Consider the following 12,981-nt stretch of genomic DNA (forward strand, 5'->3'; position numbering starts at 1 on the left):
TTATTCGATTTGATAACTGTATTTGATTATGTACATTTCTGTAAGTATTTTTGAGAATTAATATGTATGAAATTTGTTATGTTTAAGAATGTTATGATAAAGCTTTTTGAGCTATAAACATAACAATAAAAAAATGAACTACCTTTAACATATTTAATCTCAAATATTATTGTCCCGCTCGTTCTCTCGGATCCACTAAACCTGACTTAGCGAAGGAGGTGACAGATGCTTCTCTGTTCAAGGTGTAATGAAGCGCAGGCTATCGTCACTCATCCCAAAGAGGAGGGACACTCCCTTGAGACTGCGATGGAAGAAATACCCTCCATGGATAAGGTTCATCGGATCTCAGAACCATGATATAATAATCCCAACCACCTTACTCATTCCCCTTAACAACCACCCAAAGTGTAGTTCTTCAAAGTACCCCTTCACTAGAAATGCCCCCATGCAATATTATGTCACCACACTAGAAAACACTAAGATGAGGAAGAACATAGGGTGCATGATGATTACTTACACTACACATACTGGGACGAGGGGGCCCAAGGACTAATAAAGATTGCCCAATGGAACTGAAGGCCAATGCAGCAGAGAGCAACACGCTCCCCAAGCTGGGAGGATGGAGATGGGACCCTTGTCCTGGTGGTGTTGAGGCTGGAGGGGGCTGGCGTGACCCGAAGCGGGGGGACCAGGAGTCCAGAGAACAACGCTGAGGCTGGCAATGGTATCTTGCAGCAGAGCCATGCAGGATCACCCGGAGCAGTGAAGCGCAGCACAAACCAGGAGCTGCTGCCCTGCAGAGATCCAGCGAGGAGCTCCTGGGAACCAGATAACAGGGGAGATAGGAAGTGTGAGAGCCATAGTCCAGATTGGGAAAGAGTGCAAAAGGAATCATCTTCCTCGGCACAGTCATTGGTTGCAAACCACTATTGAGAACAAGAGTGAGAAAGAGTGCATTGGATGTCGTCTTCCTCAGCACAATGATTGGTCGCATACCTCTCTCAAAGTAAAGAGTGAAAGAGAGCACATTGGAAGTTGTTTTTGTTCGTGGCAGTACCTGGCAGGAGAGGGAACCAGGTCTACCACAAACAGGCCATGGAAAAGTATGGGTCTGGAACCCGCACCCACAAGAGAAGGTTATACACACCCTTTCACATCACAGTATTTGACAGGAGTATACACCAAGTACACCAGAAGAAAGAAGAGAAAGTACTTGGCAGGAGAATACACCAAATACACCAGAAGAAAGAAGTTAAACCATGGTTGAGGACCCTGATCACAATTGATTATTTTCTAGTTAAGAAAGGCCAAGGGAAGGGAGTGATTCCCCCAGGTGGTGCAAACTGTGAAACAAAATGTATGGAACACCAGGAGAAGGGAGGCATCCCCTCTGGTCTTGTGAACCAGGAAAGCAAAACTAACGAGAGCCAGGAGAAGGGAGTCATTCTCAGGGTACACTGACCCAAAAGGTGGACCAAACCAGGAATCCAGGGGAAGGAAGTCATTCCCCCTGGGATATAAAGTACTTGAACTTTGTGACGCAGAGTGTTGGAAAAGCTACATATTTTGCATTTTGTTTGTGAAGTGCTGGAATTAGGGTAAGGGAGTCATTCCCCCTGCTGGAGAGCTTTCAGCCAGAACTGTGCTACCTAGTCCAGGAGGAGGGAGTCATTCTCCTAGACCAACAACTTTGGAACAACTGTTTAGTTTAGTTACTAGTGTAAGGGACAGAGACAGGAGCATTTTGACATGGGACAGCAGACTCTTTAAGTTAACAAGACATCCTGACGGACTCATTAGCATTCATTTGAAGCAGGGAAGCCCCTCTTAGAATTAGGGAGAGATAGGTTTCCTCTTTTATACATAGGTGTATGTCAGCAACCATGCAACACGAGTGTTAGTTTCCTCCTTCTGCAGCCTTACAAAGGTCCCAAGCTCTGGGACAGTCTCTCGTGCGAAACATACAAAGCTCCTCCTGGCTCTAGTTCAGGAAACAGAGAAAGACTGTTTTAATCTGAAATTCCACACATGACCCTGTTTTTCTTTGCATACAGTTTTTGCTCATGATCACCCCTCACCCAGTCTGTGCCATAAGACATTTAAGGGTGAACCTAATGTGTGCAATAGTTCTTCCTCGCCCTCACCTAGTTTTGGTAACATTGTTGATCAATAGGAGTGGTCAGAAAATGCTACATATAAATATGTGATAATTGGAGCCAGTTTACAATAGTAGCACGTTAAATAATGTTATTTTTTTAACCGCTGCTTTTGCACAAAAAAGCAGACCTCTTCTACTCAGGATATCAGTTTGTTTCCTCTGGACTGACAGCTGTGTCATCTGGGGTGGATTTAGTAAATGTGCTGCTGACAACCTGGGTCTCCCCCTTATAGAGACAGACAAATAGATTGAGACAGAGAGGCAGGGAATGCGGAGAGAGCGAGCGAGAGAAAAGAAACCGGGGAAGAGAGAGAGAAAGGGATCCCAGAGAGAGAGAGAGAGAGAAAGGGAAGAGAGAGAGAGAGAGAAAGGGAACCGAGAGGGGGCGGGGGGAGAGAGAGAGAGAGAGAGAGAGAGAGAGAGAGAGAGAGAGAAAGGGAACCTGGAAAAAGAGAGAGAGAGGGAGAGTGAAATTGAACATAGAGAAAGAGAGAGGGGAGAGAGAGGGGATGAGAGAAAGAGAGAGAGAGAGAGAGAGAGAGAGAGAGAGAGAGAGAGACCCGGAAACTGACAGGGGGGGAGAGAAAGGGACCCCACAGAGAGAGAGAGAAGGGAATCCCAGAGAGAGAGAGAAAGAGGAAGAGACAAAGGTAGGAGAGAGAGAGAGAGAAAGGGAACCTGGAGAGGGAGAGAGAGGGAGAGAGAGAGAGAGAAAGAGAGAGAGAGAAAGGGAACCTGGACAGAGTGAGAAAGGGATCCCAGAGAGAGAGAGAAAGGGAAGAGAGAGAGAAAGGCAACCTAGAGAGAGAGAGAGGGGCGAGAGAAGGGGAACCTGGAAAGAGAGAGGGGGGAGAGAGAACCCAGAGAGAGAGAGGGAGACATGGAACCCAGAGAGAGAAAGGGAACCCGGGGAGAGGGAGCAAGGGATCCCGGGGAGAGAGAGTGAAAGAGAGAGAGAGAGAAAGGGATGAGAGAGAGAGAAAGGGAACCTGGAGGGAGGGAGGGAGGGAGAGAGAGAGAGAGGGACCCAGGAACTGAGGGGGGGAGAGAAAGGGACCCCACGGAGAGAGAGAGAGAAGGGGATCCCAGAGAGAGAGAGAGAGAAAGAGAAAGAGAGAATGGGAGGAGAGAGAGAGAGAGAGAGAAAGGGAACCTGGAGAGAGAGAGAGTGACAGTGTGAGAAAGAGAGAGAGAGAGCGAGAGAGAGAGAGAGAAAGGGAACCTGGACAGAGTGAGAAAGGGATCCCAGAGAGAGAGAGAAAGGGAAGAGAGAGAGAGAAAGGCAACCTAGAGAGAGAGAGAGAGAGAGGGGCAAGAGAAGGGGAACCTGGAAAGAGAGAGGGGGGAGAGAGAACCCAGAGAGAGAGAGAGGGAGACATGGAACCCAGAGAGAGAAAGGGAACCCGGGGAGAGGGAGCAAGGGATCCCGGGGAGAGAGAGTGAAAGAGAGAGAGAAAGGGAAGAGAGAGAGAGAAAGGCAACCTGGAGGGAGAGAGGGAGGGAGGGAGAGAGAGAGTGAGGGAAAGAGAGAGGGAGAGGGAGCGAGAGATCGGCGTATGATATACCCAGTTCATCAAATCTGCTTGATGTAAACATTGATATGATATGGCATTTGTAAGGTGCCTATACACAAGTGTTTCACGGCGCAACGAGGCAGGCAATGGGGGAACAAGGGGAGACAGACAATGATCCTACTAGGCCAGGTGACATTCAGATCGCGCAAGTGCATGGGTAGAGGGAAAGGGAAAAGTGCAAGGGGGAAAGGGAGACAGGAAAGTGCAGTACAGGGTTAGTAAATACAAGATAAAATAATAAGGGCCAGCTGGTGGCAAGTGCAAGATAAGTGCAGACAAGTGCTGGGAAGAGGGGACTGTAGGGCTCGAGAGACAGTCTCGTAGTGCAGGGGTTACCAGGGAGGCAGTGCAGGGGAGAGTGGCTGGGCCAAGGACTGAGATTGGTGAGTGGCCCAGTTGCAGATTCAGTGCAGTTTCAGTGATTTAACAGGGGAGAAGGGTAGAGAAAGCAGAATCAAAGAGGAAGGTGTTGAGATGCTTCCGGAACCGGAGATGGCTCTCCTCAAGTTTCAGGGAGGCAGGAAGGCTGTTCCAGAGGGAGGCCCCTGCTGCGGAGAGAGATCTCCCCCCAACTCGTTGCTTGGAGAAGTGGCTGACCCTGAGGGAGTTGGAGGCGGAATAGCGAAGAGCTCGAGAAGCAAGATATTTGGGAAGAGAGAGTTGAAGGTATTTTGGCCCCAGGCCCCAAAGGCCTTGTGGATAATGCAGAGGGTTTTGAACTTAATCCTCGCAGCCACTGGGAGCCATTGCTTCATAAAGGATAAGGCCATTTTCACAGCTAAAAAGAAGGGATTTTCAAAGACAGCAGCACCATCTTTACTGTAGTATGATCATTTTCAACTCTGAACTGGCTGCTCACACTTGGTTCAAACGTCAACAACATTATATAATTATTGCACTTGAGAACCAGATATCACATCATTAACCAGAGCTGTTTTCTTTCTCCTTTTCTAACATATTGGCCATTCATTTGTGAGTTACACACTAATGCCTTATTTATGTTTTATTCAGATATTCTGTTCCCATGCAGGTGTCGATCCGCCCTCCATGTCCCAGGTTATCCATTCCTGATTTTAAAATAATCATAGTAACAATCACTTTTTTGGGTACTATTGTACCTCAGCTGACACTTTTTGTGACCTTGTGCACATTTCATCAAAGCCTACTTAAAATGGGACTGGATCAGCAATTCTGGGCTTAGCCATTTAATGATTCCATCATTAAAGTTGCTTTAGCTTTACGGCTCTGTTCCCATTTCAAGAGCGAATCTCCGGACACCGCTTACCTACGACACGGAGAACTAAGTAACTGCTCAAATGGGAACATGGCCTTGACAGCACTAATCATTTGCATTTTGTGAATCGACTATGGCCTGGGACTTTCAATTTGGGAACTCTCACATAATACCCTATATCTAAGGGTCGAGCTGCATTGTAAAGTAACCGGATGATGACAAGTTGAGTGCAATAAATAAATAGAAAATATATAAATAGCCAGAAAAACCTCGGTTTCCCGGAAGTACTCATGCCACCTTTTATAAATGTTCTAGCATAACATTGTTTGAGCACAGTTAGCTACGATTTGTGGAAAACAGTAGGCATGCGTACCTAAACCCAACGTAAGAATTCTCTCTCCTACTACCTTTGCTACCAGAGAACATGCTCTGTGCGTCGTAGAAAGACTAGAGAGAGAAAATACATCGGACTGTGCATCCATTTACACGATTAAAATCACACTTATACATAAAAGACTAGAGAAAACAAGACTTTTGGCCTCATTACAAGTTTGGCGGTAAGGGCACGGCTACCGCCAAACTCGCCACTGGCACTGGCACCCGCGAATGGGCCATTACCGGCCCATTACGAGATGAATGGGCTGGTAACTGCCTATTCGCGGGTGCCGGTATGGCCGTGCTCCCGATCCCCATTCTGCCCTATAAGGCAGAATGGGGGTCGGGAGCATGGTTGCACCGGCACCGTTAATAACGGTTCCGGTGCAATCACGAGTTCTGCTCGCGGGTGCCGGTCTGCACGCTTGGTCAGACCACGCATGCAATCCGGCACCGGCCAGCAGAACTCGTAATGTGGCAGCGAGGTAACAACGGCGCCGGTAGCACTACCAGCGCCGTTGTTGCCTTTCCGCCACATTCGTAATGAGGCCCTTTGTGTTTAATCACAGTAAAGGACAATAAGTAGTGGCCAAAGAAATGCCTGCACCTGAATGACGCCACAGGATTGATGGGTGGAACACATCTGCCCCAGATATGCCAGGCCTATTGTATTGCCTTTAAAGTCCATGTTGCTGAAAGAAAAATACAACATCAATTATGTCATTTCCTAATTTAAAATTTTAAAAACATTGTGAAAATGTACATCATACCCAATTACAGTGACAGGTTGCCTCAACGGCAACATCTCTAGCAAATAATAGCAAAGATATTTTCAGGTAAACATTCGAAGCTCTATAAATCAAGCACAAGTCGTTATTTTATAAACATTGTTTTAAAAAATGTATTATAATTGGGAAGATATTTAACAGGATAACAATATAGCTACAAGCAGAATGATCTATACATACACATATAATAAATCTAGATAATAAAAACAGTCAGAGGAGGATTCGACAATACACATTCATAAGCCAGGTACATTGATTTAAACCCGGATAGGCTGCTGAATCTGATTACTTTCTCTCCAAGTAGCGAACTAAACATTCACTATGACGTCCACTATCAAACAGTGGTACATGATGCTTCAGTCAATTAGCAATCTCAATCTCAAAGCCTGCTTCTAGTCATGTCAAATGTCAGAAGGTCCAGCTGAAAAAGTTCCAGGGGAAGTACCAACATAAGACCACAATTGTGGCCATCGATGTTTTGGTATTACCCAAATTGACTTTTTCAAATTGACCTTTTTGCCCTAATTGACCTAATAATAGTGGTCCTAATTGACATTCTGCACAGTTGACCTTTACCTGTATCTTAGTTCTTTTATATCTGTGTGGGGTGGGTTTGGGATAATAAATAATATAAGGGGATTGGGTGGAGGGTTGCAGGGTTTTTCGGATTAGGTGTGGCGGGTGCAGGGGGATTCCTCCTGCATATATGTCCTGATTGACCTACTAAATTAGATCAGTTTTCCCACAAGCAATTCTCCCGTGATCAATTGTGATTAGAGCAATTCGTATACATCCGATGTTTTGCACCTAAGGCAGAGTGCCTCGGTCCTCAGTCTCCAACTGAATAGACTCTCAGGGGATACAGAAGCAGGAATAGATTACAATATTGATGCAATTTGTATTTAACCAGCATAGGTACACTATACATGAACCCAATCAATTCTTGGAAGACATAGGATCTGAACTCCATCCCTAGTCTCTGTTGCATCTGCTACTTGACACAACATTTCCCCATATTGATATGTAGAATAAACGATGCATGGAGATCTAAGCAGGCACAGATAGCAACAAAATAAAATAAAAATTGTTGTGATATAATACAATGGTGCAGGAAAAAACACTGTATCTGTAAACATTTGAAGGACCACGATTGCAATGTATTGTTATGTCAGTGGGTATGTATTTAGTGCAGGATCACCCATAAGGTCTCTTTCTGGTGCCTATTTCATGCAATGGATAGTGAGTGTGCGAGTTAAAGAGAAAAGCCTTCAGCAGTTTGGTTTCCTGTTCTTGCAATGGGGAAGGTTGGGGGTTGCATTGCAGAGGTTTGGGGTTTAAGGCCAATCACAAATGCAGGTCTGAGATATTTCAAGTATATGCAGAAATAATGCATTAGATGATATCAATGATCTAGTAGTCATGTAGTGCAAGACTTGGTTTTGTAAAAAATGGTGATCTTTTGCTGTAAAAAGCCTGATGTGTGCGTCAGTGTCTAATTAATCTGAGATTCAACGGAAGCTTCCACTTCATTCCGCTCCCTATGTGGCAGGAGCAGAATGGGGAGGAAATGGAGCCTCCGAATCAGACCTTCAATGATAGATGAGTTGCAGCATTTTGATAGGATAGTCTGGAACTCCGAAACAGATTGCATGTGTGCATTCAACACAGCAAATGTCATGATCTCTGCTTCCAAAAGGTCACGGTTTTCCCAACTCCCTTGGAAGCAGATCCATAACCCAGGTTCCGAGTGCCAACCAGTCCCAATTGGGACCTTTTGGACCCAGTCCTGGCGCCAGTGGCACCAGGCTCATAAATATGCCCAGTCCCAGCGCTGGAAGCGCCGGGCTCATAATGCTTGGGTGGACTTACCTGCAGCAGACCATGCTGCTTACTTGCCTGCCAGTTGAGCCTCTGATCCTCTTCTGTTTGGAACTACTTTTCCTGTTGGGTGGGGCAGGAGCCACTCCCTAGATTCAGAACACTGGAACTCTTCTGGAAAGCAGGAACTCTTTTCTTACCTAGGCGTGGCTGTGGAAGGAGACATCTAAGCACTACAGGAGGCTATTTAAACCACACCCGATGGATGAATCTTGCTTTGCGTTATTCTGCATCCTCAGCAGCAGAACGCTCATCGTGTCTTCTGCATCTGATCCTGGGCCTAAGGAAAAAGGCTTACCATTCTGAATCCAGTCTTCAGCAACACCTATAAAGACAAGAAAGAACAGGTTAGCATTACGGTCTTCAGTGACAGCTCTTCACTTACCTGGTCCATCGGCTGTCACCAACGCCTCGCGCTGCATTCCGGCATCTGAAGACAAAGGCTTACCTACTCTTCGTGCGCTCCGGAAGTCTTCACACTGCATTCCGGCATCTGAAAGAAAAAAGCTTACCAACTCTTTGCACGCTGCGGAGGCCTTCGGCGCTGCATCCCGCATCTGAAAGACAAAACAAGGTGCGTTTAAAGACATTGGGGAACTTTAATACTCACGTGCCATTACTCCTTTCCACATCTAACCCAGTGGGTATTCCGGCACCCTGCAGCCGCCCCGAACTTGTACCTGCAAAATAAAAAGACAGTTAGAGCGCATCGTGAAGCAGGCAACAAGCGCTTACTTACATGCTTCCAGGCGCTTCTATTCATCACACGGGCTCCATCTTCAACTCACTTCAGCCCGCCATCCGCCATCGCCGGAACCCTGCAAAACAAGAGACATCATTACTAAAGACTTTAAAGACATTAGAATTACTCGAAACTTACCGTTCGTGCAGTAAACGACGGACAGCAGTCCTCTGAAGTCAAGAGGCCTGCTCCCCTTATCCAGTGAAGAAACTGGTTACAGCACCCTGCCTCGAGGCAGATGGAGAGCACGGCGTTCACTTACCTAAGGTGAGAGCGTTAACCTTTGGGGTTCTACAGGAGAAGAGAAAGGGAAGAAGAGAGAGACATTCAATAACCCAGTTCATTAATCCCACATTTTCTATCTGCAGACATCTTACCCTTCGAGCCAGACATACAGTGCACTGAGGTCCAGCCCAAAGAGTCAGCCGTGTGTTACACATCACCTTGAAGATACGGTATACGTCCAGTCAAGACGGGCGCCTCTACGGGAATCAGGTGAGCGTTACAGAACGCAAAGCCTACCACAAAACTCCCGTCCAGACGCTATGGAAACCTCGGATACCGACCAGCTAGCCCAGTTACTTGGGGAACTAAGGGCAGAAGTGCATGCAGCCCGTCAGGAAACAAACGCTCTAAGAAGGGAACTGATTATTTCCAAGGAGCGAACAGATGATCTCGCTAGACAATTGCTACAGTCACAAGCCGGACAGACCCCGTTACCCGCATCTGGGGGAAATCTTCCTTCTACATCCTCTATGAATCCAGTGCAGATCAACCTACCTGGGAATGTACCTCTGGCTCCGCCCGAACGATTTTCTGGTGACCCAAAGAGGTTTGCAGTATTTATCAATCAGTGCCGGTTGCATTTCTTATGCCGGCCAGCAGCCTTTCCAACTGATCAAGCTAAAGTAGCTTTCGTGCTTTCGTACCTTAGTGGCAATGCGGCAGACTGGTCGATCCCTCTAGTAAATCAAGATGATCCGGTCCTCCATGATTTTCAAGCTTTTCAGCTCAGTATGGAAAAACTGTTCGCAAGACATTCACAGGGGCAGGCCTTGGACAATGAGCTTCTTTCGTTGCGACAAGGTAATCAAGACCTTTTGGCTTATATTGCGTCTTTCAACAAACTGATAGTGGAAACTCACTGGCCTGAGGACAAAAGGATTACGCTGTTTTATAGAGGTCTACGCGGAGAGCTCAAAGATGTGTTAGCCCAAGTAGTGAATCCCCCACAAGATTGTTCGGACTATATAGACTTAGTCGTTCAAATAGATCACAGACTGCAGAAAAGGAAGGCCGATCGTTCCAAGTTTGATGCTCGAGTATTTTCCAAACCGCCAACTCCTTCCAAAGGAGTAGACTTCGGGGAACCCATGCAAATAGGGGGTCTGAAAGGTCCTCTAACACAAAAGGAGCGGGAAAGGAGAAAACAGTTGCAATTATGCCTCTATTGCGGAAACTCAGGGCACTTTCTTCGAGACTGTCCGGTGAAACCTGCCAAGAAGGCAGTAGGAGCTGCAGTTACCAAAGTTACAAACTCTGAGCAGGGAAACGACCTCGCCCGACAAGAATAGAGGTCCTCTTGCCGAGCGTGAAAACCAGTTCCGTGACCTCGCATTTCGTGATACCTATGGTCCTCATTAGCCCTGATAATCCGGATCGATTACATGCAATTGAAGCTTACGTCGACAGCGGTGCCATCGGCAATTATGTGGATCATGAAATGGTTTTGAGGATGAATCTAACTCTTTGTCCCAAGGCTGTAAAGGACGACATCCTCGTTTATTCTTCATCGGAATCTGAACATCGGAAACACGTGAAAATGGTCCTCGAAAGATTGCGTCAACACAAACTTTTCGCTAAATTGGAAAAATGTGTTTTCAACGTGACTGAAGTTGAATTCTTGGGATTCATATTATCACCTGGCGGAGTGCGTATGGATTCAAAGAAGGTCGATGCAGTTCTCAAATGGCCATCACCATCCTCCGTAAAAGGCGTGCAAAGCATGTTAGGCTTCGCTAACTTTTACCGCAGGTTTATCCCCGAATTCTCTCGAATAGTCCAGCCCATCACTGCCTTGTTAAAGAAAAACAAACGTTTTGAATGGTCTACCGAGGCGGAACAAGCTTTCCAGGATTTGAAAACTAAATTTATCTCTGCACCAATCTTAAAACACCCTCGCCCCGAACTCCCCTACATCGTGGAAACTGATGCTTCAAGCCTTACCATGGGGGGCAGTTCTATCACAAAAGGACCCGGTAACCAATCAGTTGCATCCCGTGGCATTTTGGTCCCGCAAATTCTCGCCTCCTGAAATCAATTACACGATTACTGACAAGGAACTTCTGGCTATCAAGTCTGCCTTTAAGGCTTGGCGGCATTATCTGCTGGGGGCCCGACACACCGTTACTGTGATTACGGATCACCGAAACCTGCAATATTTGAAAACCGCAAAAGCCCAATCCTCTAGACAACTCCGTTGGGCATTATTCTTTGCCGAGTTTGACTTCATAATTACCTATCGACCTGGTACAAAAAACGGTAAAGCTGATGCCCTTTCTCGGATGGGAGTGGAAGAACACTTGATCAACCCTAAACCTGTACCAATCATTCCCGAACAAAGAATTCTGGGTGTAATCGCCACAGAATCCATAGAGGAAGTTAAGGATAAAGCCAGGCAACTTGTAACTTCAGCAGACATACAGAATTGGCATCTGCAGGGAAAGGACTTTGCAGTAAAGGACAACTTATTGTATTTCCAAGAACGATTATACCTACCCAGCACAGATTTACAGAAAAAAGTAATCTCTTGTTATCACGATTCTTTAATGGAAGGACATCCCGGTATGGCCAAGACCTCAGAAAAGATCAAGCGCTACTTCTGGTGGCCGTCTTGGAAAAAAGATATCAGAGACTTTATAATGTCCTGTGGGGTATGCGCCCAAAACAAGAGTCAAAAGGAAAGACCAGCAGGCCTCTTACGCCATATTGACATCCCACCTCGCCCTTGGCATACGCTTTCTATGGACTTCATCACCGATCTACCTCCATGCTCAGGATACAATACGATTCTAGTAATCGTGGACTTATTCTCCAAGATGGCGCATTTCATTCCGCTCAAAGGCTTGCCAACAGCAGCAACTCTGGCCCGAGAATTTCTCAAAAACATCGTCCGACTGCACGGTTTTCCTTCGGTTCTAATTTCGGATCGAGGTAGTCAATTTATTTCTCATTTTTGGCGAAGTTGCTGTCGGTCGGCTCAAATTGATGTGAGACTATCGACCAGTCACCACCCTCAGACCGACGGACAAACCGAGAGGACCAATCAAACTCTGGAACAGTATTTACGCTGCATGCTGCAACAAACTGAAAAAACTTGGAAAGACATCCTTTGGATAGCCGAATATGCCTACAATAACTCTGTCCATTCGGGAACTGGGAAAACCCCGTTTTTTCTTTTGTACGGCAGTCACCCTCGAACCTCGGAGTTGGATCCCCTCCAAGATCTTGAAACACCAGCAGTAGACTACCTGCATTCTACAATCACCGAAGCCTTTAAGGAAGCTGTTTCTCACCTTCAAAGGGCTAAAGAACAATACAAGAAAGGAGCAGATCAACATCGGAAGGAAGCCCCTCAATATCAAGTAAGGGATCAAGTCTGGTTATCCACCAAATATCTACCTCTAAAAGGGCCACGCACATTCAACCCAAGATACCTTGGTCCCTATTCCATCACTACCATAGTAAACCCAGTAGCGGTCAAGTTGGACTTGCCCCCGCACATGAAGATACATGCGGTCTTCCACGTCTCCCTATTAAAACCCGTGCAACCTCAAACCCGACTAACCAAATCTCCAAAACCTATCCTAGTTGATGGAGAACTCGAGTTTGAAGTCAAAAGCATTCTGGACTCCAAGATCTCCAAATCTAAACTATTCTACCTAATTGACTGGAAAGGCTACGGCCCCCAAGAGAGATCCTGGGAACCTGCTGAATATGTCCACGCTCCTCGCCTAATCAAAAGATTTCACCGAACATTTCCTGACAAGCCAAAACCCCCGGAGAAGCCCGGTTTGGGAGGGGCCTTGAGGGGGGGTATTGTCATGATCTCTGCTTCCAAAAGGTCAGGGTTTTCCCAACTCCCTTGGAAGCAGATCCATAACCCAGGTTCCGAGTGCCAACCAGTCCCAATTGGGACCTTTTGGACCCAGTCCTGGCGCCAGTGGCACCAG

The 12,981-nt window shown here is 46.5% G+C and overlaps 1 protein-coding gene across 1 annotated transcript in view; it reads right to left on the bottom strand.

Moving 5' to 3' along the window:
- LOC138493140 (zinc metalloproteinase-disintegrin-like ohanin) overlaps positions 1 to 12,981 on the bottom strand; it is a 415,575-nt gene that overhangs the window by 215,033 nt on the left and 187,561 nt on the right. Inside the window, exon 10 of the mRNA XM_069620331.1 lies at positions 5,949 to 6,033. Coding sequence (XP_069476432.1) covers positions 5,949 to 6,033 — 85 coding nt within the window. The remainder of the gene's footprint in view (positions 1 to 5,948; positions 6,034 to 12,981) is intronic.

The sequence above is a fragment of the Ambystoma mexicanum genome, chromosome 10 (genome assembly GCF_040938575.1).
Source record: "Ambystoma mexicanum isolate Mex_15411 chromosome 10, UKY_AmexF1_1, whole genome shotgun sequence".
NCBI lineage: Eukaryota > Metazoa > Chordata > Amphibia > Caudata > Ambystomatidae > Ambystoma > Ambystoma mexicanum.